Here is a 24,531-nt window from a genome sequence, read left to right on the forward strand (position 1 = left end):
AACATTTTTGCAAAACACGTTGTCTCACTTTTCCTGTCTCTAAAATTAGAATAATACTTATTTAGCAAAATTAACGTTTAAAATTAGTATTTAATTCCAAGTATTATCTGAAATTATTAGAGTATTACCCCATAATTTGATCATTCTCTTTCCATCCATAGGGAAAAGGAAGTCTCCATGCATCATAGCTGTCAGCGCAGAAATCAGTTGCTTCTTCTTCCTAATCCTCAGACTATTCTCTGTGACTATGTCTATGTTAGTACATAAAATTAGGATTGTTCTCTGGTCCTAAGGCCAAGAGGCACAACTAAGCCTGCACCCCTGTGCCCAAATTCAGATCTCACATTATTCTCTGAACTACACTGGGGCAATTTTCTTAGAGATCTAGACTGTGCTAAGGGGACCTGCTGACCATTAAACCACTAATTGTGGGACAGCATTTGACACATCCCTAGCTCTCTGTGATTATCAATGAGCATATAACCAAAAACCAAAGAAAAACACCAAGAGAAGCAGTCCTGCTGCATGACTTCTTCCTCCCAAACCTCTTCCTGAAGGTAATCTCATAGAAGAGGGTATAGTAGGACAGACCCCCTCGTATTTCAGATGTTGCCATGACACCACTATGTCTTTTTCTGAAAATTTTTTTTCGGCTTCTATGGAGACCTAAAATGCAGAGAATTAAATTCTGATACACCTGAAGTGGTTTATTGCATCATTTCATGAATTAAATGCCTTCCATGAGATTAGCTGTGGAAACAGTTGTGTTCAATCCTATACATATGGTATTTAATCTTGATGAAGATAACAAATATAATGTATCTTGTAGGAAATATAGCAGAAGAAAAATACAAGAAATATTGCCCTGATTTAATGCTCCAATTATCTTAACGGCTACTTGAATTTAATTAAATATTATATTGCTTGAAGATGTTTCATAAATGCTTTGCAAATGTACGTGTGCAGAGAATGAATCTGTATTATTACGGCGTAAAGATTTATTAGAGGATCTACAAGATCTATAGTAACCAAAAATGTGATCACATAACAGAGTAAGCCTTACAAAAATGCCTATCTTTTTAACGAAGCTATTACAGCTGATGCCAGGGGTTTTTTTCCTTTTCTAGTTTCTTGCTTCAGTCCACACTGTGATATTCATGCATCTCTTGAAATGCCTCACTTCTGTGAATAATCTTACATTTCCCCTGGCACTTTGCAGGAAGCAAGGTGGTCTGATATATTCAAAATTCTATGCCCTCTGAAGTGCATGAGATTTTGACACTGACTCCTGTGGGATGTCTTGGAGCATATGCAGCACTGTGTGCAGACAAACTGCAACTTAATTGGAAATGATACATCACATAGCTTAATTGTTTACTTTGCATTCTTTTTTCAAAAATACAAAATTTCATTGCAGAGATAATTTGAATACCTTTGTCACATTGAAGAGGGAAAGAATTAATTAAAATCTGGATTGCCAATCAAGTTGAGAACACCATATGGAAATCCCCATTAAAAGCAGGCAAGTAGCCGTGCTCAAATTGTGATAGAGACTAATGTATTTTGCAAATCAAGATGCCATCTTCAATCTGTAACACAGTGAAATGCACAGATTTTTCCCTGCCCCCATTCCCACTCTTTTTGCTCCAGTCTAAAGTGCACTCTGTAATGCATTATTAAGCCCAATTCTGACCCAGTTTCTTAATTATCTGTAAGCTACAGAGAACTTGTAGCAGAATATTAACTAAGGAAAGAGATGTAATACAGAAGAATCCACAATGGCATTAGAGAGAATCGTTAGCATTTTGCTAAGAAAATCCTTTACATTTTAATATTTAACTTAGCCTAACATGCAGAATTTATATTTTAAAGAGGTACAAAGTATATACCACTCAAACCACCAAAACAAGCTGGGGGGGGGGAGGAAGCATTCCTGGATTCGCAAAATCAAAAAACTTGTAGCGTACTGAAACATTTCTGGAATTATTTTTTCCAACTGTTCCAAGTGGATACCATCGACAGTTGTTACAGTCTCATATATCATTATGTGCCCAACTGTTTAGTTTAGATGAACTGACGAAGATAACCTGGTATGGGTTGTACATACGTTACAAAATTTTGTGAGGTACAATTGGGACAAACAACTGTCATAGCAGATGATAGTGTGAACAAATCCTCCAAACACTCTTGTGCCTGGTTAATATCAAGTCAGCAGGTGCAGTTTCATACTTCTCTTCACTGCTGCATATTAGTGGAATATGAGAAGTTTTCATGGTGAAAAATCAACCACAGATATACCGTATCAGGAATAAAGAACACCGGGACTTCTACCTACAAAGTTGCAGGCACGTGTGAGTTTGAAGACTTGCCGTATCTCTGATGTAAAAGTGTTTGAGTAAGTCAAAAACATACTGAAAGAGCAATTTATTTAGTGAGAACAATTTTTAATATAAAACATATTTCAACATTATTTGAGGAAAAAATACTTTCCCCACCCCATAATTGAATGATTTGTGGTATGCGCATACAGAAACTCAAGCTTTAATTGTAAAATTTAGACAGCAGAGAAAGTCTGCAAAATACATTTATAATTTTGTGGAGAAGAATGTATTTATCCCATTCAAAGAAAACCCATGCAGTCCCCTTGTCATCAAGCTGAGGAGTCACCTAACTGCAGAATATGGAATTTGTATAAATGGGTTTTTTTAATCAATGAAGAAACCCTACTGTTTGAAAAAGAGTAAGAGTCAGTTAAATACAATGTTTTATTAGTAACAGTGTCAAAAGCAGCTCATGTGGCAAGCTGGTTCTTTGCAAAACATCAGATGATTGGAAAGTGCTGACAAGCTTAATGTACATTCAAGTACATTGCTTCAATTTGAAGTGTACTCTTGCTAGTGGAACATGTGGATGTATCATTCCTAATGCTAACACTGTGAATTTTCCACTGCAACCTGCCAAATATTCTTCTTTTAGGAATAAAGGTGTCCAAAATTTCTCCAAAGTGATAAACAGCAAGCTTGAGGCACCTTTCATTTACAGATATGGAAAAAACCTCAAAATCAATATCTTATACTCAAGAACCTAAACCAGTGTGCAGGCATTGAAACCAAAAGACCAGTTTTCAAAGGCAGATTTTGTAAAAGTACCACACGTTTTTCCATTTTCTTTCTAGACTAACCCGTGTATTCAGTTAGGCCCAAACATTCAGGCCAGAGTATCATCTACAGAGCACAGACACCTTTTTTTCATGCATTTGCAGTTCATTTGTGTTTGATTGCAATCAAGCCAGCATTTAGTCAACTGTCCCTTGGCCCAAGGAGAGAGCAACTGTGACTGCACATGCTCCAGGGACAAAGCTGGACACCAGGTCGATGCTTACCAATGTAAATATGTCATGCAAACCATCTGTGACATACTGACCCCATCATGTTTGGCTCTTTCACTTCCTGAAGTGCTCTGATCCAGTGGTGGACTATGAGATAATATGCAAAACTTCTTAGGTTGGAAACCATTCTGACTGATGCAGACATGGCTGGACAATCTAAAGGCCTTAATCTTGTTTCTGTCAGGCAAAGAGAAGTCTGTAGTGAAAATTTGCTGGTATCTATTGTTCACATCTTAGCATAATCACCAGTGGTATTATTGTTAAATGAAAGAGAGTCCCCTCCCCTAAAAGCAAAATCATCTATTTAGACACAGCAACGTCCTGCTGCCTTATCTCATGTCACTTCATGGTTGTCGCCATTTCTCTCACAAAAATATCCAGTAAGAGGGTTTTTTGCCTTCTCAGGCCTCCATTTCTTCCATCACTTCCATCACAATTGTTCGAGGGCCAGTCAGGATGAGGTTGCTCACTGTCCTGTAATCCACGTGGAGAACATTGAGGCCGTTGACAGATACAACAAACTGGCAAACCTGAGGAGAAAGCAAGCACCAAAATCAGTTAGGCATTAGACTTTTTTTTTGTTAGGTTATTTACACAGATGTACTATCAACTCCTGAGCAGGCAAACCCTCCAGAACGCTTCATACCATCTCATTCAGCATTCTTAAAAAACCCCACATTTCTTAGAATTAATTTCGCGAGTTAATTTTCCATATTTTCTTTTGAAATATCACTGCGAGTTTCAAATCTGTGGAATTTTGAGGTCCCACATCAATAATTTTTCTCACAAAAAGGAGATTTTTCTTCTTATAACTGTGATATTTTATTATATCAATTGTGGGTTGCAAACAATATGGGACATCCAGCTCTGGGGTCCCTAGCACAGCAAGGATATCAACCTGTTGGAGCAACTCCAGAGGAGGGCCACCAGGATGATTAGAGGGATGGAGCACCTCTCATATGAGGAAAGGCTGAGAGAATTGGATTTGTTCAGCCTGGAAAAATAAAGTTTCAGAGTGACCTAATTGTGGCCTTCCAGTACCTGAAGGGAGCCTACAAGAAAGAGCCTACAAGGGCGTGTAGTGACAGGATAAGGGGGAATGGAAACTAAAAGAGAGTAGATTAGATTACATATGAGGAAAAAATTCTTTTTGTGAGGGTGGTGATGCACTGGATCAGCTTGCCCAGAGAAGTTGTGGATGCCCCCTCCCTGGAAGTGTTGAAGGCCAGATTGGATGGAGCCCTGAGCAATCTGGCCTACTGAAAGATGTCTCTGTCCACAGCAGAGGACACATCTTTAAAGTCCCTTTCAACCCAGGTCATTTTATGATTTTATGAAGACAGCTCTGGCTATTACAATCTGTTGTCCTTAGTTTGTCTTGAACATTTTCTTAGAAAACATTTTAGTCAGTTCTTGGTAGTCACATTAAAAATATGCATCATGTTTCCAGGCTTAGGGCAAAGTCTGCATTGATTACTTCACTAGATCAAAGCATCCAAATTCTAGGAAATAATATCATGGAAGATGAAGTCAGTACTAGGAGAGATTAAAATGTCACTGCCATGTAACTGGTTTTAGTTTCCTTCAGTAACTATGGCTTATTAATTAATTTCAGATATGCTAATTTTTTTTTTTTTGTAAAAGCTGTAACAAATTCAAATATAGGAAGTTTTGTATCATTGTAGGCCATTTTCAACTAAAAAACTCTTGACAAAAATACTCTGATCAACATCACTGTATATCTTAAAAGAGTTAATCAGAGAAAAAGTCACATCAACATTGTAAAAAAAGTGCAGGAAAAAAAAGACAATATTGATTCCTCAAAGACATTAAGCCTTCTTTGTGTCTAATCATAATATTACTGTGTTTGGTAAAAAGGTCAGAAAATGTGTGTAGTGTCTAGATCTGTGTTTTTAATGATAAAAATATGGAGCCTAAAGGAACGATAATATCATCCTGATGTTTCAATGAAAACAAGAAGGTTATCTTACTCATACGTCATCTTGAGTCTATAAGAAAGAAGCTATGAAGCAAGTATCGCTAGAAATTGTCATGCTTTATTTTATACAGACAGGCTGGATTGATGGGTCAAGGCCAATTTTATGAGGTTCAACAGGGCCCAGTGCCAGGTCCTGCACTTGGGTCACAACAATGCCTTGCAGTGCTACAGGCTAGAGGAACATTGGCTGGAAAACTGCCCGACAGAAAAGGACCTGTGGGTGCTGGTCAACAGCAGCTGAACATGAGCCAGCAGTGTGCCCACGTGGCCAAGAAGGGTGTGTGCCCAGCAGGACCAGGGAAGTGATTGGCACTGGTGAGGTCACACCTCATATACTATTTCCAGTCCTGGGCCCCTCACTTCAAGAAAGCCATTGAGTGGCTGGAGCGTGTCCAGAGAAGGGCAACAGAGCTGGTGAAGGGTCTGGAGCACGAGTCTGTTTAGGAGCAGCTGAGGGAGCTGGGGTTGTTTAGCCTGCACAAAAGGAGGCTCAGGGGAGACCTTATCACTCCCTAAAACTACCTGAAAGGAAGCTGTAGCAAAGTGGGAGTTGGTCTCTTCTCCCAGACAACAAGTAACAGGACGAGGGGAAATGGCCTCAAGTTGCACCAGGGGAGAGTCAGTGCCATAGTCTAGTTGACTCGGCGGTGTTAGGTCATAGGCTGGACTCGATGATCTCATAGGTCTTTTCCAACCTAATTCATTCTGTAATATTAAATGAAATTTCTGCACTGAACAGGTGGTCAGACATTGGAACAGGCTGCCAAGGAAATGGCGGAATCACCATCCCTGCAAGCATGAAAACCCCCATGTGGATATGCACTTGGGAACACGGTTTAGTGGTGAACATGGCAGTGTTAGGCTAATGGTTGGACTCGATGCTATTAAACCAACCAATCTTTTCCAATTTAACAATTCTATGAGTCTATGATTTTTTACCCTTCCCATTTAGGTAGAAACACAAGACAGAAATGGATGCAGGAGAGGTGGGAAGCAGTTCTAGTGTCCTTCAATGCTAGCTCTAAAATAGATTTTCTTACATATGAAGTCATTTAACTTTTGTGCATCAGCCACCTTCCCTCACAAGTAAAATGTGCAGTGAAACTCAATTAATATTTGTGCAAAATGGACAGAATGTAGCTATCTATGTTTCATTTAAGGAAAATTCTAGAGGAGGCAAAGCCAATCCAAAAATGTAACAAAATGTCACAAATTATTTTAATCTCTTCTCCTTAGAGCAGGAGCAGCAGCCCCTGAAGGGAGGGATGACCTCTCTCTTGCACCTTACCCCCTATCCTCCAAACTCCTCTGCAGAGCTGAATATCCTAGAAGTCAGCCTTCCTGGTAGCTTAAAGGATCAACAAAGTACGGTAATCGCAATATCACTGAGCCAACTCCCATGGCAGTATAGATGTACCTTTCCTCCATATGAATATTTCCGCTGCAAATAGCATTGGGAAAATGGTTCAGTTTTTGCATGCAGACAAAGACTTCTAAATGTAAGGACTTTTGTTGAAAAGGTAACCCTTCATTCTCTGCAGTGTGCTTCAATTACTATTTAAGTGGCATGTCTATTTAGTTTAAAAATGCAGATTCTTGCTGTATCTGTAGGTCTCAACTTCCAGTGGTATTTCCTAAAGCTTTCTATGGCTTTCCAAGATTGTATCAAGTTTTACTGAATTATAGCCCTAGCTTCAGAATAATACTTGGGTTGATTTAAAACAGACCTTCAGAAACAACATTGTCTCTTCTGGCTTAATGCAATTTTTGGAAGTTGAATGGCTGATGTTTGTTTTACTGCTGCATATTCTCAGACTTCTTGAGTTACTGGAATCCCAATGCATGGGATTTGTGTTTGGCCAGGGACAGGCATGCAAGTGTGTGATGGATAAATCTGCATGCTGGATCATGTCAGGGGCATTCAGGGGCCTCCAGGGAACATCCCTGGCAGAGGAACAGACTTTCCAGACAAGCCACTCACCCATACAGGGCTGCTACGGTGTAAATGTGGATGGTGCAGGCTCGACCATAGTGTGAACAGCAGTCTGGATGCCAAAGAGTGAATTTCTTACGCAGAAGGCAAGAGTTGACACGTCTGTGTTCTCAATGTGTTTGTTTTATTGCATGCCCTTGGCAGTACTATTAACCAGCAATGCTGAGAACAGTCCCCTTTGTGCCATCCTTTGCACTGGATCCAAAGGGCTTTTTAGTTTCATCATTTCCACTGGAGAGGATTAGATGCAAGAAGTCCACCCAAGCCAGATGAGAACAGAAATGCAGAGAGGAGAAATGCACTCAGAGAAGAGTGCAGTCCTGTCCTAAAATTGTATGAAAAGACTCATGAGGAACAGGAAATTGTAATGAAGGGCCAGCCAGTCTGGGGCAGAAAGCTCTCTCCATAGTAATTGCTTGACTAGTGTTCCTGAGGACTGAGTCTCTGCAAATTCCAGATCTGGCTCCCTCAGGGATAAAGAAATACGGAGCCATTTGCTGTGTCCTCCAGTCCTAAGTAGGGGAAAGAGGGTTTACACAGTCCTGAGCCCTTCATTATGCTGAGTGCCCTTGACTCACCCAGTTTTCTTCTCCCCACCCTGATTTCCCATCCAGCACAGCATCCAGCAAGGTGAAATAAAATGCAGTGCTGCTTCATGCATTTTGGCCATCATCAGCCCTGCTCCCAAAAAGCCCACCTCCTGTGTTGCTCTATTGGTGGAGTTGGAAAACAAGTGAGAGCAAGCGAGTACCCACAAACCAGCCCTGACTGAGTAGATCAAACCACATATTATTATCTCAGGAGTTTTCTTAAGGCAACTGGTTTACAAAATCACAATGATTTAATGTTATATTTATAAAAACAAATTTCAAAAAGCTGTAAGTGCTCAGCCCATAGCTGTTAAGGGCTTTGTAACCATAAACATGTAAAGTATTTCTGTTGGTTTCCACACATCAGTAACTATAATAGATGATAAACTACAGTTAAAAGAGCCTCAAAGAACCTTTTATTGCTCATTTCCTCATAGCTCTCCAAGGAGCTTGACAGGAGATAAGCATCCCTTTTCATCCCTTAGACTTCAAGAAATGATACAGCCCAGAATAAATTCTGACCATTTTGTTGGTCAGGATGTGGCAACCTAGAAACCACAGAACTAATAACAGTTAAATAAAGTAACAGTCAAATGAAAAATCCTCCCTTAACTGATTTCAAATATTTAAGTGTTACAGCAATAAACATTTATTGTTGAGTATTTCAATTCTCGCCATGGGAAACAGCAGCCCACAGAAGCAAGGATAGCAGAAAAGGCACCTCTGTCTTTCTGTGGGTTTTCCATGGCACGTACAGAAAGTTTAAACAAATCCAGGTGTTTCCATAAAAAGGTAATCTTCCAGTTTGGGCTTACATTTGAACAGAAAGGATCTGGAAACCTGTTGTTTAAGGAAGATAGCAAAGATTTGTCATGCCATTTACCATTGGACTGAAGACAGCAAGAATAGGCGAGAATAATCAGTTACCGTAATGTTTACTGGCCAAAATCAGGATTGTGCTGTACTTGGAGCTGTACAACCCTTCCTCCCCCTCACTGGTAATTGCTCTTTCCTCCACAGCAAGCCTTGGCTGCCTGCCTCTCCTCAGCCTTGCCAAGCTGCCCTGCAGATGTACATCCACACCCCTTGATTTTCCTGCTGGGAGAATCGCCCACTGGCCAAACCAAAGCCCCGCTCCCTCACAGGGAGCTGCCTGCACCAGGGCTGGACAGCTGAGCCGGTGTTGTTCAGGAGCTGGGATGAGGATCACTGCAGGATGCTTCTACGGGATGTCGGAGACTGGCTGCACTCACGGGTGTGGAATTGCGCAATTACCTTAAAGCCAAGTATTAAATAAAAGCATTGCATACCTGTCACTAATTCTGAGTTAGTTCTGCCTGGGGATGACCTTAATATTTATGAATGCAACAGGAATGTTCTTGGAGGATAGGCAGTTAGCCCAGTTCCTTGGATATTCAGGCACTGTTTGTGCTTTAGGCACTGTAGGCTTTAGTTGCCTCTCCCTATGGAGCTAGGCCTTGCTTGTTGGACTTCTTTGAATTAACTGTGTTTAAAAGTCCTATTAAAATTTCCTTTCTTTTTCAAGGCACACTTTTTAGAAGGGTGCTGTAAAAGATTATGAAGAGCTGGAAATTCCCACTGTAGAGCTTGGCTCAAGAGATAATTGCAAAGTTCTTTGGGACAGCCCTAAAAATCATTTAAATTTACAGATGCAGTGAGCCCAACCATTCATCATGGGTTGTAAAGGAAGTAACAGATACGCACAGTCAACAGAAAATGTATCTTAAAAGAGTAGAATAAGACCATGATTACACGCCCACCTTACTTTGACATAAATTTAAAAAAAAAAAGCTTAAAGTGAAGAGAAACACGACTGGCAGGAGGCAGCATGGATGGAGGTGGCTGAGGAACCACCCTTTCCACAGCAGCAGATGTGTGCACCCCACTCCAGTGGCTGGGGGTTAAGGCTCTAATTCTCAATGGATTCATCATTTACATTTCAGTGCCAGGATTTTTTTTGTTAACTTCTCTTTAAGAAAGAGAGTATAAACACTGCTACAAATACAGATCAAATAGGTACCAAAGAAATCAATGTTACTAAATACAATGTAGGCTTGAAATTCTTGAATACAAAACTAGATTATGCAATGACACAGTAAAGATAGTGGCAAAAATGCTATTTTTCAGCAGCACTGATATTTTACACAATTATCTAGGCAGTAATGGGAACATTCAAGGTCTAAGACTGCAAAGCACAAATTCTGCCGGTACACTCAAGTTTTCTCCTCCAACAGCACCAAGGTCAAATGGAAAGGTTTCACGGGCTGTTTGGTACTGATAGCTGCTCTGGCATCAGCAATTAACAGCATAAAGAGATTCTGAAAACACTGCCACTAATTAATTTCCATTGACGGTGTGAATATTACTGTACATGTGCAACTGTATGAAGGAAAATATTAAAAAATGCTGCACTAATCTTTCACTTTGGAGCAGCCAGGATTTCACTCCTGGACTCTGTGTGGATCTGAAGCAGATTTCTAGCAGCTGACAGCTCAAACTAAGGCCATGTCCTACTGCAAGGCCTTTGAGACCAGGGTACTTCAGAAGTTATTAGCACATTGCACAGAAAGAAGGAGTAGTTTAGAAAGCTGTGTTTGAATCAAGGCTGGCTCAGTCATCCACCATGAGACAGACTGAATTTAACCCTTTGCCTATTGTTCATGGTTTGTATGTACACTGACTTACATACAGTTATTGGATAGTTTAGGACATGCTTCCTTGACTACTATTTCTTCTTATCATCTGGTGTGATAATTTTAACTTTAAGGCAAACCATTCCCAAAATACATGGAAAATGTATGGGTTTCTTTTCAGTCTTTTTTTTAAACCTTATTAGCATCAAATAGAAATGACAAATTCAGGCAAATGTAGGAGTTATTTTCAACCTTGGAAAGTTCTTAAGCAATTTTCCCTGTGAACTAAAATAAAAGTTTCTAAGTATAACTTCTTTCAGAGCTGTCTAAAGAAAAGTGTATTTTGACAATTTTACAGAATAAAATTCATACCAGAATTGACAATCTAACTACTTCAAGAAGTATAGCCCAACGTTAATATTTTTGCTTTCCTTCATGCTAATGCAAAATTAAAACTAAATCCATTACAGATGCAGCCTGCTTAAATTTCTTTTCTACAGACATCCTCAATAATTATAAATAAATTATTTTTTCATGTCCTACTAATCCTGCAGGGACAAGGATCAGCTGGCCAGTTTGAGTAGCTCAAACTTATAATTGTTTCATTATGATATTCTGAAATTCACTGTGATCTTCCAGAGGAAAGTTCTCCACATGTGGTTAGCAAACCAATCTGTTCCTTACGTATAATCTACATTAGAAACCTGTGAGAACCTGATTCATATTAAATATCAGGTCATGCTGTCAGTAAGAACCCTTCCTTATGGGCACCCATGAAATCAGGGCTGGAGGACTTACATTTTGCAATTGTTAGTGACCTGGAGATGTCTTCAGCCAGATACCAAACAAATCAAACTTTTCACACTTTATAGATATTTTTAAAAACTCTGGACCAGTTCTGAAATGGAAAACTTACTGGTTGGTTCGTGTGGTACGGCCACAGCCCTCAGCTGGAAAGGTTACTGAACTCCTGAAACTGAGAAGGGAAAAGCAAAGCCAAAAAAAAAAGGAAATATAGTCTTTGCCACAGCTTGTTTAAAGAGGCAATATATCTGCTTTGGCTTTTCTTGTCTTGCTGACAGATTTCAGCAAAATTTGGACAAGGCTTAGGTGCTACAAGAACATAATATCTGAAACACAGCTTTCCAGCTTTCAGCAAGGAGGAAGAGGACATCCAAGCTTCCAATGTTTTAAAGGAATAGGTATCCTTCCAATGGGATCCTTCCCTCCTTGCATTCCCCTTGCTCCTCTGCAGATGCTGGGAACAACTGCTCCCACTCCCGCCTCCCGAGCACCACTGCACTCTCAAGTGAACAGATGGAGATCAAGGTGTCATTTCTTTAAACCTAATTTAAATATGAAGGAATTGAGAAAAGATAAAAACTCCCATTTAAGGCTCTTATTTTGTCACAGTGGAACAAAACCTTATGCTGTTTGTTGCAGTTACCAATTAGAAAGGGAGCTATTTACAAGTTGGTAACCATGCAGGTTTGCCCTGCCAGTTGTTAGATCCCTTCAATAAATCTTCCAAGCTAATTACTATATCATCACCTTCTACCCCACACACCATACCGAGGATTTGTACACAAAATCCTTAGTGACAACATCAGAGAATGAGGTTCCCCTCTCCTCAGGGTGTAAAAAACTAATTTTACTTTTAAAAGAAACATGGAAAGAAAAGGTTTGCTTATTAAAAGCTGGATCAGTAATCTGATCTGGGACCTCACAACCCTTTCCGCCAGTAAAAAGCTCAGCCTGAATTGCCAAGAAGTCTGTGGATCCGGATACCAAACCTCTTTCAAAGGAGAGGAAGGTTAATAGCAGGACTTAGTGCCTGTGGTCCCAAGAGGTGCTCCTGTCCCTTTGTGCTGGCTCGGAACAGTGCACCAAAGCCAGGCACTGCTCCCTTTTCATCTCGTGCCAGCAAAAATAAATAAATGAAAGGACTTGTCTCCAGGCAAAATAAGTTCCATGATGTGCCTGACATGGATGGAGGAAGGAGGCAATAGATACATATCTGGTTTGAGGCAAAGGGAAAGAGGGAGATGAAAAGGAGGTGAAGATAGAATCGACCCTCCTAGCAGCAGCTTACACTTAGATCAGTAAACTTCAGCTTGAGTTTTCAGATAACTTAAAGTCTCAGTGAAATCAGTGGCAAGATGGATGTTATGGTAGCAGGAACAAGTATAGAGAAATCTGGGGCAGGTGAACTACGATGGAGGAGAAGACGGAGCAGGGCTCAGCTGCTTCTTTTACATACTTACACATGGAATCCACATTTTTGCTGATACAAAGTATCTTCTATTTTAATAGGTCACCCATAGCCATAAAACAGAGGAATCTTCATGCTCAGCAAACGTCCCAGGCCATGAAGATGCTGAATGTGCTGCCACAAGAAAGCCCAAGACCCAAGACTAACCTTCCACATAAAAGCAAACACAGGCAGAACTGAAGTATTTGCTCCCACTCTGCTAAAGCTTTACATTGTCACATTGGAATGAGGAAAAGAGATGAAAATCAGAGGTCCTAAAAGCTATGTTTCCAGTTAGATTTTTATCTTTGGGTGGTTTTTTTTTTAAAGAATTCATGCAATCTTGATAGGATTAGTAAAGCAAAGCTGGAACCTCACAATTCGCAATCTACTGCATGTCGCCGGAAGGTTAAAAAATCATACAATGGCCTTTCCTACATAACTGAGGTAACTGGATGGAACAGAATAAATTACAGCTGTGTGTTCAGCTCTGTAAATATCTCTAGCAAAAGTGTAATTGGCTGTAGAGTGGGTGGTGTGGGAGTAGGCAAGTATCCAGGTATTGCATAAACACAGGATTTTCTCTCTCAAGGGGTGAACTTCTTCAGTCTTTACACTGTTCCATCAGTGGGCTAGAAACTGGGTACTAGCAGAGCACGGTACAACACATAGCACAGAAAACCAGCTCCATTTACAGAATTACAAAAATAAGTGCATCATTCTTGTGCTCCATCTTGGTCTGTGACTGCAGACTGCTATGGAAGGTTTGCCTGAGCAAGATTTCATTACATATTTTCATTATGTGCACTTATTACATACTTCTTTTGTTTTTAAAAAAGAGTCTGAATTTTTTATAGTATTCAAACAAGTTGGTCTGCAACTGAAAAAAAAGCAGAAATTAAACAACAAACTAAAAACTATATAATCAAAAAAATCATAAATGCATCTAATAAATTAATATATATTTTATAACATAATAAGTCACATAATATAAAAAGTTGTAGAAGGGCCTAATTGTTGGTTCAGATAGTCTCTCCCTCCCTCCTTTCCCACTGATGGGAATCAATGGGAATTTAAGTTCTTTTTTTTTCACCAGGAAGAGAATAAAACCACTGCTGTGCAAAAGCCACAAACAGAGTGGACAAATTAGGGGGGGAAAAGAGCTGACCTAAGAGCCCATGAGAATAACTCTTGTTTGGAGTGTGAGGCTTTTGGGCTGCACACAAGTCTCAGCTCTGCAAGTGGCAGAGTTTCCCCAACTGATCAGTCAGACAAACACTGACACAGCAAACTGGAATTACTCATGAAGGTAAATTAACATTATGTGTAGATATATGGAGAGTAATAACATAAGGAGCTAATACCCTGAAATGCAAACCTTCCATAAATATGAAATGGGGAAATATAGGTCACTGCTTTCCATGGCTCTAATTGGGAATTGGTGTGTAAAATCACTGACTTAATGTGAGTCCCAGCGAGAAATACCCACAGGTAAAGCTGAGCCAGTCTGGGCCACATCAGGAAAGCAAACCAGTGACTGCACGTCTAACTTTATAAGCATTTTTATTGTATACTGCAATTTGATACCTACCACAGAACAGCTCTGAAAATGTTAAATAACTCAAATGGCTAAAGATTGCTCTGGGTGAAATACTGCATCAGAGTCAGAAGAACATAGAGTCTAAGCTTTGAAATAATGTCTTTTTATGCTTGGGTTGACCTTTGGGTGTCCTCTTTTTTTTTTTCTGATATATCTATAACTAAACTAGAATTGCTAAAATAAAAACACACATAATGAATAAAGAACTTAAAAACTATATATCGGTTTACTTACATGGTCAAATATAATTATGCTAAACTAACTAAATGTAGTTCCTTCAAGGCTCATATTAGGTAAAAACAGTCCCTAAGACAGTCCAAACAAGGGAGTTACAAGGGCAGACAGACTCATGCAGGGCACCCTCAGCACCCTCCGTTATCCAGCCTGTCATGAGCAGGAATGGTCTGCACATTTGAGACAAACAGTTGCTCTCTGTTTGCACAGACAAAAGTGCAATTGTTTTTCCATGTGTTTGGCTAGCTAAACAGAGCCTTGGCTTTAATGCAACATGTTTCCCAAATCACTTGCTTATATCATGAAAGGAAGCCACTTTGTGTCTTGTGCAACGACAAGGAAAGACAGAGAAGTGCGGGGAAGTATCTGTAGAGCAGCAGCTGGGGAGCAGCAGCATCCTTGAAGTGCTTAGGGCAGAGAGCTGAGATAGATAGCCATGATCCTGTAAACCTAACAGCATCTGAGGAACACGTAAAGGCTTCAAGTGAAATTGATATTGCAACTAAACCTAATAAAACAAAATGCTTTTCATCCTCAATTGAGAGCAAAAGCAGTTCAAAATGCCAGTATTTTGCTGTACTGGCCTCTAATTGTATGTCTCTTTTAGAGACACTTAGGATCACCTCTTCTAAGATTTCAGCCATTCTGCAGGCCAGTTCTTCAGATGACAGTATTCTCTTCAGTGAGCCTGGACTACCTGGGAGTGACCTGCAATAGCCTACAACAGCTTGAGCATGGGTAAAATCCCAGCTGTTCTGGCAGGCACCAGATCTCACCATTCAATGGGCTATAGATCACACTGGAATTTGGAAGTTGTATCAAAACACAAGCACAGCCCTGTTTTACAGTGCAGCTGAAACCAGTGCTGCTGTCTCTCGTTCTGAATAGCTACAGCTGTAAGACTTCAGAAACTATCAAGAAAGCACTTTCATAAAGGCAGGGTGTTCAGATATCTGGGTTATTCTGTCATAAACACCACTTACTTGAAAAGAATTTTTAAAACAACCATTTATTAAAATAATGTGACTAAATTTTAAAAATCCACTGACCTCCAATTATGAACCTGCAGGCAATATTTTTTGGATTTGTATTTGCTATTGATGAAAAGAAGCCAATGTACAGACACCAGTATAGTGGGTCACTTGTTTCTCAACAGCATTTTAGGTGACTGGTCTACAAGCAAGTTCAATTCTAATGTCAACTACGCTGCTGTCAATGCAGAAAAAAGAGCTCTGAGATATTATGAAACTTTCTGTATTCACATAAAGTTTCAGTTGTTGCAAAGAAAAAAAAAGTAATTTTATTGCCCAGTAAAACTCTCTCTGTTAAAAGACTCTTTAGGAAAAATCACAGAGCCACTGGAAACCTAATACTGCACTGCAGGCAGAAATTCAGGTCTGAGATAAGCAAGTAAAACCTCACTAAACCTCTGTCTTGTAAGTTTATGGGTGAAAAAAAGCTTCACAGTTAAAGGTGAAATTTAGACTGAAAAAGTTGAACTCACTTGTTTAATATTTCACCTAGGAATTCTCACTGCCTTAATTCCTTTCTCTATAGTGAAGAACTAAATTTTTCTTTAGAGTATTTTTGAAAGATTTCTACAAGATCGAATAAATAATTTAAAAAATAATCCAAACTGTTCACCATTATGTTCTTTCTATGCTCTTAGTACATCCTAATGTGACAACCACCCTGCTTGAGAATGACTTAAATGATGTTCAAGGCTAATGGTTATCCTACTCAGCTCACTGTCTCCAGTCCCTGTGATGGATAGTAGGACATGAAATAGGAGGTCCTGGTTACTGCTGCATGAAGTGAAACACAGAGTTAAAATTTCTTTGAATTTTCTTTGGTTTTGCAAAACCAGAGGTGATTTTATGGTAAAATACCAAATCTGATTGCTTAAAATTAGATTTTTCTAAAGCGATATATGCTTGAATACATCTTCCATGTTTCTGTGGAGGAGAATGGACCTTTATGTTATAGTTTATAATTAAATACTATCAGAAAATGAGGCAGTCACTTACAGAGACATGTCTGAAACTTATATATACATTTATATTGAAGCCCCACAGTAGTGGCATTCATCGCACACAGTGCTATGTGCGTTTAGCTCTGCTGTTCTCTATTTATGGACACGCTACAAAAGCAGTTTGTCAGCAACTTTTTCTGAGTGTTCACATTACCAAATACACTCATTCTGAACTCACTCTAATGTAATTATCAAATTCAGCGGCAAGCTGATAGCACAGCTAAAGGAAAATCCCAACCTGCCTCAGTGTTTTCATGCTGTAATTGAAAACAGATGGTGACTCGTGTAATTTATGCTTTTCTACAGTCAGTAACATGTTAGTGTAAGATAAGAATTCTAAGACTGAATTGCATCTGCTTCAACAACACCATATGCTAGTGCACAGTATAAATATTTATCCAAACCGACTTCATCTTCTCATTTAAAGCTCAGTTCCATGAAAAAGTGAAAGTACCCTTCAGATTCCTTCAATCAGCATTGAAGCATCTCCCCAGTGCTTCAAAGGGTCAAAGGCCCAACACCAAACACAGAGGTATCTTCCCTTTCCTAAGCTTCATGGAGAGGGTTAAATGGAGGCATGCATATTGTGCCTTATTTATACAATATAAATCCCAGTCTTCAAGCTTCCACTACGCTGCTTGTAGGAGTTACAAGGAAGTTTCTGACTTATGATATCCATGCTTCCCTACTTTTCCCACTATAACATAAAACACTGGAAATTGGCCACAGCCATAAATGGTATATTTTTCCTGGAGGAATATTTTTTTCTAAAAGGATTTTTAGCCTGGTTTATCTTGCTTGTCAAAAAGTTAAGCAATCACCATGTTTGAGGTCAGACAGGCAAGGACCATGGAATAGGTTTTGTGTTTCTCTGCAGCATGGAATATGTTCAACCTCATGAGAATCTCACAGTTCAAATTTCTTCCAAGGAATCTAAGACATTGGCGATTCGTCTGACATTGCATAGTTTTGGGTTGTTTTCCTCCCACTTGACACCTACAACACATACATTTTAATCTTTTATGTTACAAATCATTGTGGCAGTACTTGTACTCTTTGGACTAATCAGATGGTACCTGTGTTCCTTGGATTGCAGGGAGACTGGGCTTGATGACTTTGATGAACTGACACCAATCAACTACTTGAGACAGTGTAAACCCAATTACAGTTGAGATCTGGCTCTTATTCCACTAGTGAAATCACTTCAGAAACTGGACCTGAAATAATCATTTGTGAATGCAAAGACGATGGCACAGGCAGAAAATTATGAATCTGATCTCCTCCCTGAGCCAGCTTTTAAAGACCAGGAGAGCAGAACCACAGTGAAAAGGTCCTCGCTCCATACCACAGTCCCCAAGCACAGCTCTAAACAAAAGAGGTTGGTGCAAGTGACTATATGTGGTCCTTTAAACTTCCCAGTGCTGACTGAAATGAAGAACTAGAACAGGCTACAAAAACTTGAGTGGTCATTGGCAATTTATGTGATACAAGGACCTTAAGTACAACAGCTATAAATACTAATTTGCTCAAAATCGGTTTAAGGAATCAGGCATTCGTTAGTGTTCCTCAAAGGTCTGAGCCAGTGGGAAAACAGATAATCAGTAAAATGAGTGATTAATTTGTGTCTCTCACAAGCCTCACACGAAGCTAGATCTGCTCATTTTGTCACACTCTGTCCGGTGATGTCATACTAAATAAGAACATGTGATGCATAATTTAAGTCACTAGTTTGAAGTCAAATTGCATAACTTCTCAAAGAATACTTTCACCTTAAAAACAGAAATGAACTTACAGAATAAAACACTGAGAAAAAGGGAAAAAGAGTTTCCTGAAAACAACTGGCAATCTTAAGCAGCATCATCTGCAAAGAACCAAATTTTGTAGCCAGTCAATACTGAATATGAAAGCAACCTGAGAACTTCAAAATCCTGCTGGTCCTGTCTGCCACTGCTGAGGACAGCAGACAGCTAAACAGAACTGCAAATAACTTAGAAGTACCATTGCAACACTGACTCCTTTCATAGCCCCAAGTCGCCTCCAGCTCCCACTTGTTAATGTGCTTACAGCAACCACTCTCTTCACAGCGCTGTCACAAGCTTCAACACTTCAGCAAACCAGGCCAAAAATACTTTAATAAAGCTAATTAACAAGTTATTTATTGAATTATTTGCTCAGCTTCATACCTGAAACCTCAGACTGCAAACAGCAGTCCTATTTACCAGCCCCAGAAGAGGTATCAGGACCTAAAGCCAAAAAACATAACACCTTCTCACACATCTTCAGCACTTGTATGCTTGTATGGATTTTCTCAGAAACAAATTGTCTGAAAATTCCTCCAGAAGAGGATGTCAGATATGGTGGTCAGTGCTGCCACACCGAGGTGCATGTGTGTGATGGAGCACTGTGACTCCCAGCTGCCAAGCCCTGTGCCCACCATGCAGCCGCTGCGTGTGGGCAGAGCTCCAGCCCAAGCTCATTGAGATTTCCACTTAGACTCCCAATTCACAGCACTTTGGAGCAGGCCAGGAACACAGCCAAGGTCAAACTGAAAGCAAGCCACCACAAAGTCCTGCAGGTAGGTTGAGCCTGTTTACTGATTTCTGTAATACATGGTAGAATTTTAAGCACACAAACTGAGGTCCTACAATGAGATTGCAGGTAGCAGTCCTCTCTCAACAGTATGTCTGGCATAATCCAAAGACAGGAAAATAGTGGTCTCCAAAAGAGGTAAGTGCAAAATCACAAGCTTTACAAATAAAGACACTTCCAAAAACAACTACAATGGATGCATCTCCTTAGGAGGAAAATCCCTGCTGCTACTGCCAAGAACTTTTCTACAAACTGCAACGCCAAGTCTTGGCTCTTCTTCAAATTCTTGCCCTTTTCATCATAGCCAACTTTCCTTGTTAGCGCTTCTTTGGTGTAGCACTCTTTTTGCAGACAAAAGCCTCTTGCACCAGCCCACCAGAAGTTACTGTGCCCAACAGCCTATTTTCAAAGTGCCCTTCCTGCAGCTTCCACACAGAGGAAGGTTTAATTTCTAGAAGCTGTCATCTAAAGCATGTCATGCAATTCCTTTACATTTGCCAGATTGAAGAGTTCTCTAAACAGATGGATTAAGTGACATAGATTTTTTAAAATTTCAGATACTTCACTATGATTTACATACTTATTGCCATGGGAACATCTCAACAAAAGCCATTATTTTCAAAGAAAAACACAATTTCTTCACTAGGCTAAAGGTATTCAGAATTTCCAAAAATGGGGCACCAATTTTGGTGTCTAAACAAAGGTTCATCTAACATATGGACATAAATTTTTATGTTTGATTCTGCTCTGAAAAGTGATTTTACATAAAGATAACAGCTTCAAAAATAATCAGATCTGTCCTTTGTGTAAATTCAACATAATATATCCCAGTTTTACAATACTGTTTGCTCCCCTCAGAACAGCGGACTGTTTTGCATTCTTATGTCTTGACTGGTTCAGGCAGACCTCTGTAACCCCATCAGATTACACATATGACACCAGTGTTGTTTTTACAAGTCAGGTTTCGGAATAGTTCTACCTTACTGCTAGCTGCTATATTCAAAGAACAAAAGATGCTGTAAAATACCAACCCCCCAAGTTCAGGATCTAGAACATACACATGAATAAATTCATTATTTTTAAATTTAGGTCCTTTAAATTTAGGCCAGGATTACTATTTGAAAATTATACTCTTCATATAAAAAATGTAAATATATATTTAGGCATTGTATGAAATGTATCAAAAAATTCCAGCTCCCTCAGGATTCAAGCTGTTTGCCAGCAGGATGTGTTTGGGTGCTGCATGCACCAACAGGCTCTGCAGCTGCCATTCCCTGTCCCAGGGCTTTTTCCTGCCCGTACTCAAAAAAAAGAAAATGTTTCAAAGAAAGTGTGTTCTTGCAAGTTTCATTAAAAATAAAAAGCAGCAGTCAGAGAGGAGAACCCCCTGTAGTGCACTTGTTAAGGACGGTGCCATAGTAGGTCTGGCACTGTGTAGTGGGCAGGATGGACATCCCTGGAGTCGTTGCAGCATGTGCTGCCTCCAGCTTGGTGGGTTTGAATATATGGGTGAGAGGCAGCTGGGGTGAGTGTGATGGGAAAGGAAGCTGAATAGAAGGCTGGACAAAATTTGTGGCAAACTAGGATGCATGTGGAATACACCTGAAACTTTCATCTGTGTTGTTGGCATACAATAAAACATGACATAAACTGATAATTTAGTCTTTCTGTCTGGCCCAGCCTGGATATTGGAGCAGGTGTAGCAGCTAGTTTCCCTTTCTTGCTTTTACCTGTACTTGATATAATGCTTTGCTTTTATTTTTCACGTTGTACAAGGCAGAGATTAATTCACAGATATATGCAGGATGTGATCCAAACTTGCAGGTAAGTCAATGGGCTCTGCATTAGCAGTGCAAAAGCCTTCACATGGAATGCGTATTTATTGATTCTTAAATCATGTATGAAACTATTTGAACTCTTTATAAAATGTGAAAGTATCATTCGTCCTTCTTTGCAAAATTTCTTGAATCTTAACTGCTGTACAGTGAACAATGGGCTATGTTTGCTTCACTTTCACTAGGTATGTCTGACTTTGCCTCTTCTTATATGGATGAAGTCCAGAAGCTACATACTAGCAACCACATAAATGGCAAAGTAAAAAGGGATGCTAAAATTGTGCAGAGTTGAAAAAACATGATAATAAAATTTAAAAAATCAACCAAAAAAACCAAAACACCCCCCCCACCAAAACCAACTGAAAAAAAAACCTGCCCCAAAAAGAGAAAGGGTCAAGAAAGAAACTTGGAAAGGATAAATAAGTTTCATGTGAAAAAGAGACTTCAAGAATCCCAAGGACAGAATGGGTTGAAAGGCAGCAGAACTCACTGTGCACAAATGCCTACAACTGAGACAAAGGCACTCAACGCTGGAAACAAAAGCACCTCTCCCTCCCCAAGAACAGGTAGCCCAGACCTTCACTGTGCACGACAAATTCCCCTGGGAAGTCATTCCACTTTGAAAACCAACCTTCATCCCAGCTGCAGCTGCTGGCCCACTGGGGTCCACAGCCTGGATGTGGCAGGGCTTGCTCCCCCGCACCACAAAGCCCCAGCCCACCGCGTCCCCGACGATCTGGAAAGAGAAGAGAAGCACATGATAACTTTCAGGCAGCTCCATGAAATTCAAGGGGACAACATATAAACGGTCCAAGACATCATTTCAACATCTCTATACTTCAAACACATAGTAGAGGACGTAGCCTACAGGCTGCTATGTCACTCATGAGAAAGGTTCTACCCAAATTATTCCTCTTGCTTTCCATGAACTTTTTTTGTTGAACTAGGAGGCTGTAAAAAGAAATGCTTCCAATGACTAAGTTCAAAAATGTCTTTACAGAAAGGCTCTAAAAGTGTATATGAGTCAAATTTCTGTCACATCACGTAGAAAGACCCTGGTAGAAAACTTTGTTTTGGGTAGGTGATCCACTCCTGCAGAGCACAGAGTATTATCAGGAACACAAAGTCTAGATGAGTTTGTATTATACAGATGTTATTGGCTTTATGTAATTTTACACTCCTTTTAAGTCAGCAGTACCACATTGGCATAAAGACAGGATAAACAAGTGCAGAATCAGACCTGAAATGTGTGGAAGTACTGATAACGGAGTTTGGGATTTTAAAGTACAAACCTCAGCAAATGCAAATAAGCTCTAATTATCCCATCAGAAAATGTCTGTTTGGACTGCCTAATGCATACAGCATGCAGAAAATAAAGAAAAATACTGGAGACATACCGTGAAAGTTTTTCTCACATATGGGGCTCCGGGCATTAAGAGCTCATCAGCAGTCACAGGTCTCTTTAATACTGTGAAGGTATAGAAATGAATATTAAATATAACCATTCCTCTGGAGTTTCTCCTAATAAATAAGATACAGTGTTGGGATACAAATCTTTTTGGTCCCATTTCCCAGACATGCTTTCAGTTCTTGCAGACTTGCTTGAAAGTAATAAGAGAACAAGGAAAAGCCTGCAGAATGAGTATAAATGATGAGATCTTTGGAAAATTGGGGCATTTAGCCAACAGACTTTGTTGTCTGCAATTAAAATCCCCTAAACATTATCACAAACGTCAAAAGTGTCTTTTCCTGTGTCCAGTGTTGAAATCTTCCTGGCATGGAGCTGTGATTCTTCCCGGCTTGCTGTGTGCTTGTTGGGTGCTCTCTGCTATTTCATCTGAGTTGGGTTTGAATCACAGACTTAAGTAACAGGAAAATCCTGGTTGTGTCAGCAATTATCTCAAGAGATTTCTGCAGTTGTAGGCACAGACCTATAACTCAATCTTGTCCAGGGACAGACTAGGTAACCTATAGCTAGCTGGGATTTTACATGAAAGGAAATACCAGCAAGTTTATGCAGGTGAATCCCCATTGCATTGCTATGTAACGGGATAACTTTCCTCTCAAAAAAGTAAATTTAAAGTTTTGACAAATCAAATTAATACCATTTTTTATCTGTCTATAAATGCTTCACAAGACAGAGAATGACATAAAGATATATATTGTTCATCCTACTGGCCTGCTTCGCCCTTAAAATGATGGCTGTTTTCTTTTAGTGATAAATAATTTTGATGATGTCTATCTTTTCAGTTACAGGTGGGATGCAAAATTTCCCACAGATGGTATTTGAAAACATTCTTGGGTTTCTTAATGGCATGCATTAGAGCAGGGAGAATTCTAGCATACAAATCAATACCTTTTTTTTTTTTTAATTTTCCCATGGATTTTGACAAACTGTCATTTAGCCAATGTTACACATTGCAGAGCATGTCTGGTCAACGTGAAAAAACCTGAATGATTGTGCTCATTTAACAAGTCAGAATCAGATAAATCATCCGTGCAGGTCTCCCTTATGTGCCTCCCTCCATTATACCTCCAGAAATACTTTTTTGTTTGATGATTGGTTTTCTACATGATTGGTCAAGTCACGACCTGGGTGTTTTTGAAGTGTTTGCCTGCAAGAGAATTCATCTGACAATAAATGTACCTCTGCCTTGTGTTTATTAGCACGTAGTTCAGAGATACATTCTGTGTCTGGATAGCAGGAAACTATTTGTGAACAAAATTGCTTTATAGTCCAGCAGAGGATTAAGAATTCCTTGCAACATTTACATCTGACAGCCTTATGTTAACCTATGTGAGCTGACGTGTGGACTTGTACTTGCGCTACGGGAGAAATAACCCTACACTGCCAGTAATTGTATAATTCCTAAGGATCAGTCTGTTTATAAACCCATTGCTGTCTTCTTTCAAATATGAGTCTGTTAAAGCTATTCAGAGTTTGAAAATGAGTCCTAAGGGAATACTTCTTTAAAAAAAATAAAGAATTCATGCAAGGGCAATATCAGCCTATCCTTTTTCTTCCAGTGTTGTGTAATCAGCTGCATTAAAATAAACTTGTTCTCACTACTCATGGGTTGACACTTCATATAAAATCAGAACCATAAATGAACTGAATAGTTGGCGTACTTCAGATAACACACACATCTAGGGACAGTGCACGAATGCTGTTTTATCTGTCCCAGAAAATCCTCCAGGATGTAATTAATGTGCTGGGGACAAAGAGCTTCCCATACAAAACCTAGCAGAGCATTTCTGAGCAAGTATACCTGAGAGATATTCTACCAAAGCATGATAATGTGGCACTCTTCACACAGAGGCAAGCTCCTTGCCTGTACGGATAAGCATACTGGAAGGTGGTGCTGA

At 39.7% G+C, this 24,531-nt stretch overlaps 1 protein-coding gene across 1 annotated transcript in view; it reads right to left on the bottom strand.

The window, feature by feature from the left end:
• Positions 1-1,322: 1,322 nt before the first annotated feature.
• DEPTOR (DEP domain containing MTOR interacting protein) overlaps positions 1,323-24,531 on the bottom strand; it is a 74,242-nt gene continuing 51,033 nt past the window's right edge. The window contains exons 7-9 of the mRNA XM_029959271.1: positions 22,563-22,633; positions 21,797-21,901; positions 1,323-3,918 (exon numbers count right to left, since the gene is read on the bottom strand). Coding sequence (XP_029815131.1) covers positions 3,790-3,918; positions 21,797-21,901; positions 22,563-22,633 — 305 coding nt within the window. The 3' untranslated portion in view covers positions 1,323-3,789. The remainder of the gene's footprint in view (positions 3,919-21,796; positions 21,902-22,562; positions 22,634-24,531) is intronic.

The sequence above is a fragment of the Manacus vitellinus genome, unplaced genomic scaffold (assembly GCF_001715985.3).
Source record: "Manacus vitellinus isolate BGI_N305 unplaced genomic scaffold, ASM171598v3 scaffold_1_pilon, whole genome shotgun sequence".
Lineage (NCBI taxonomy): Eukaryota > Metazoa > Chordata > Aves > Passeriformes > Pipridae > Manacus > Manacus vitellinus.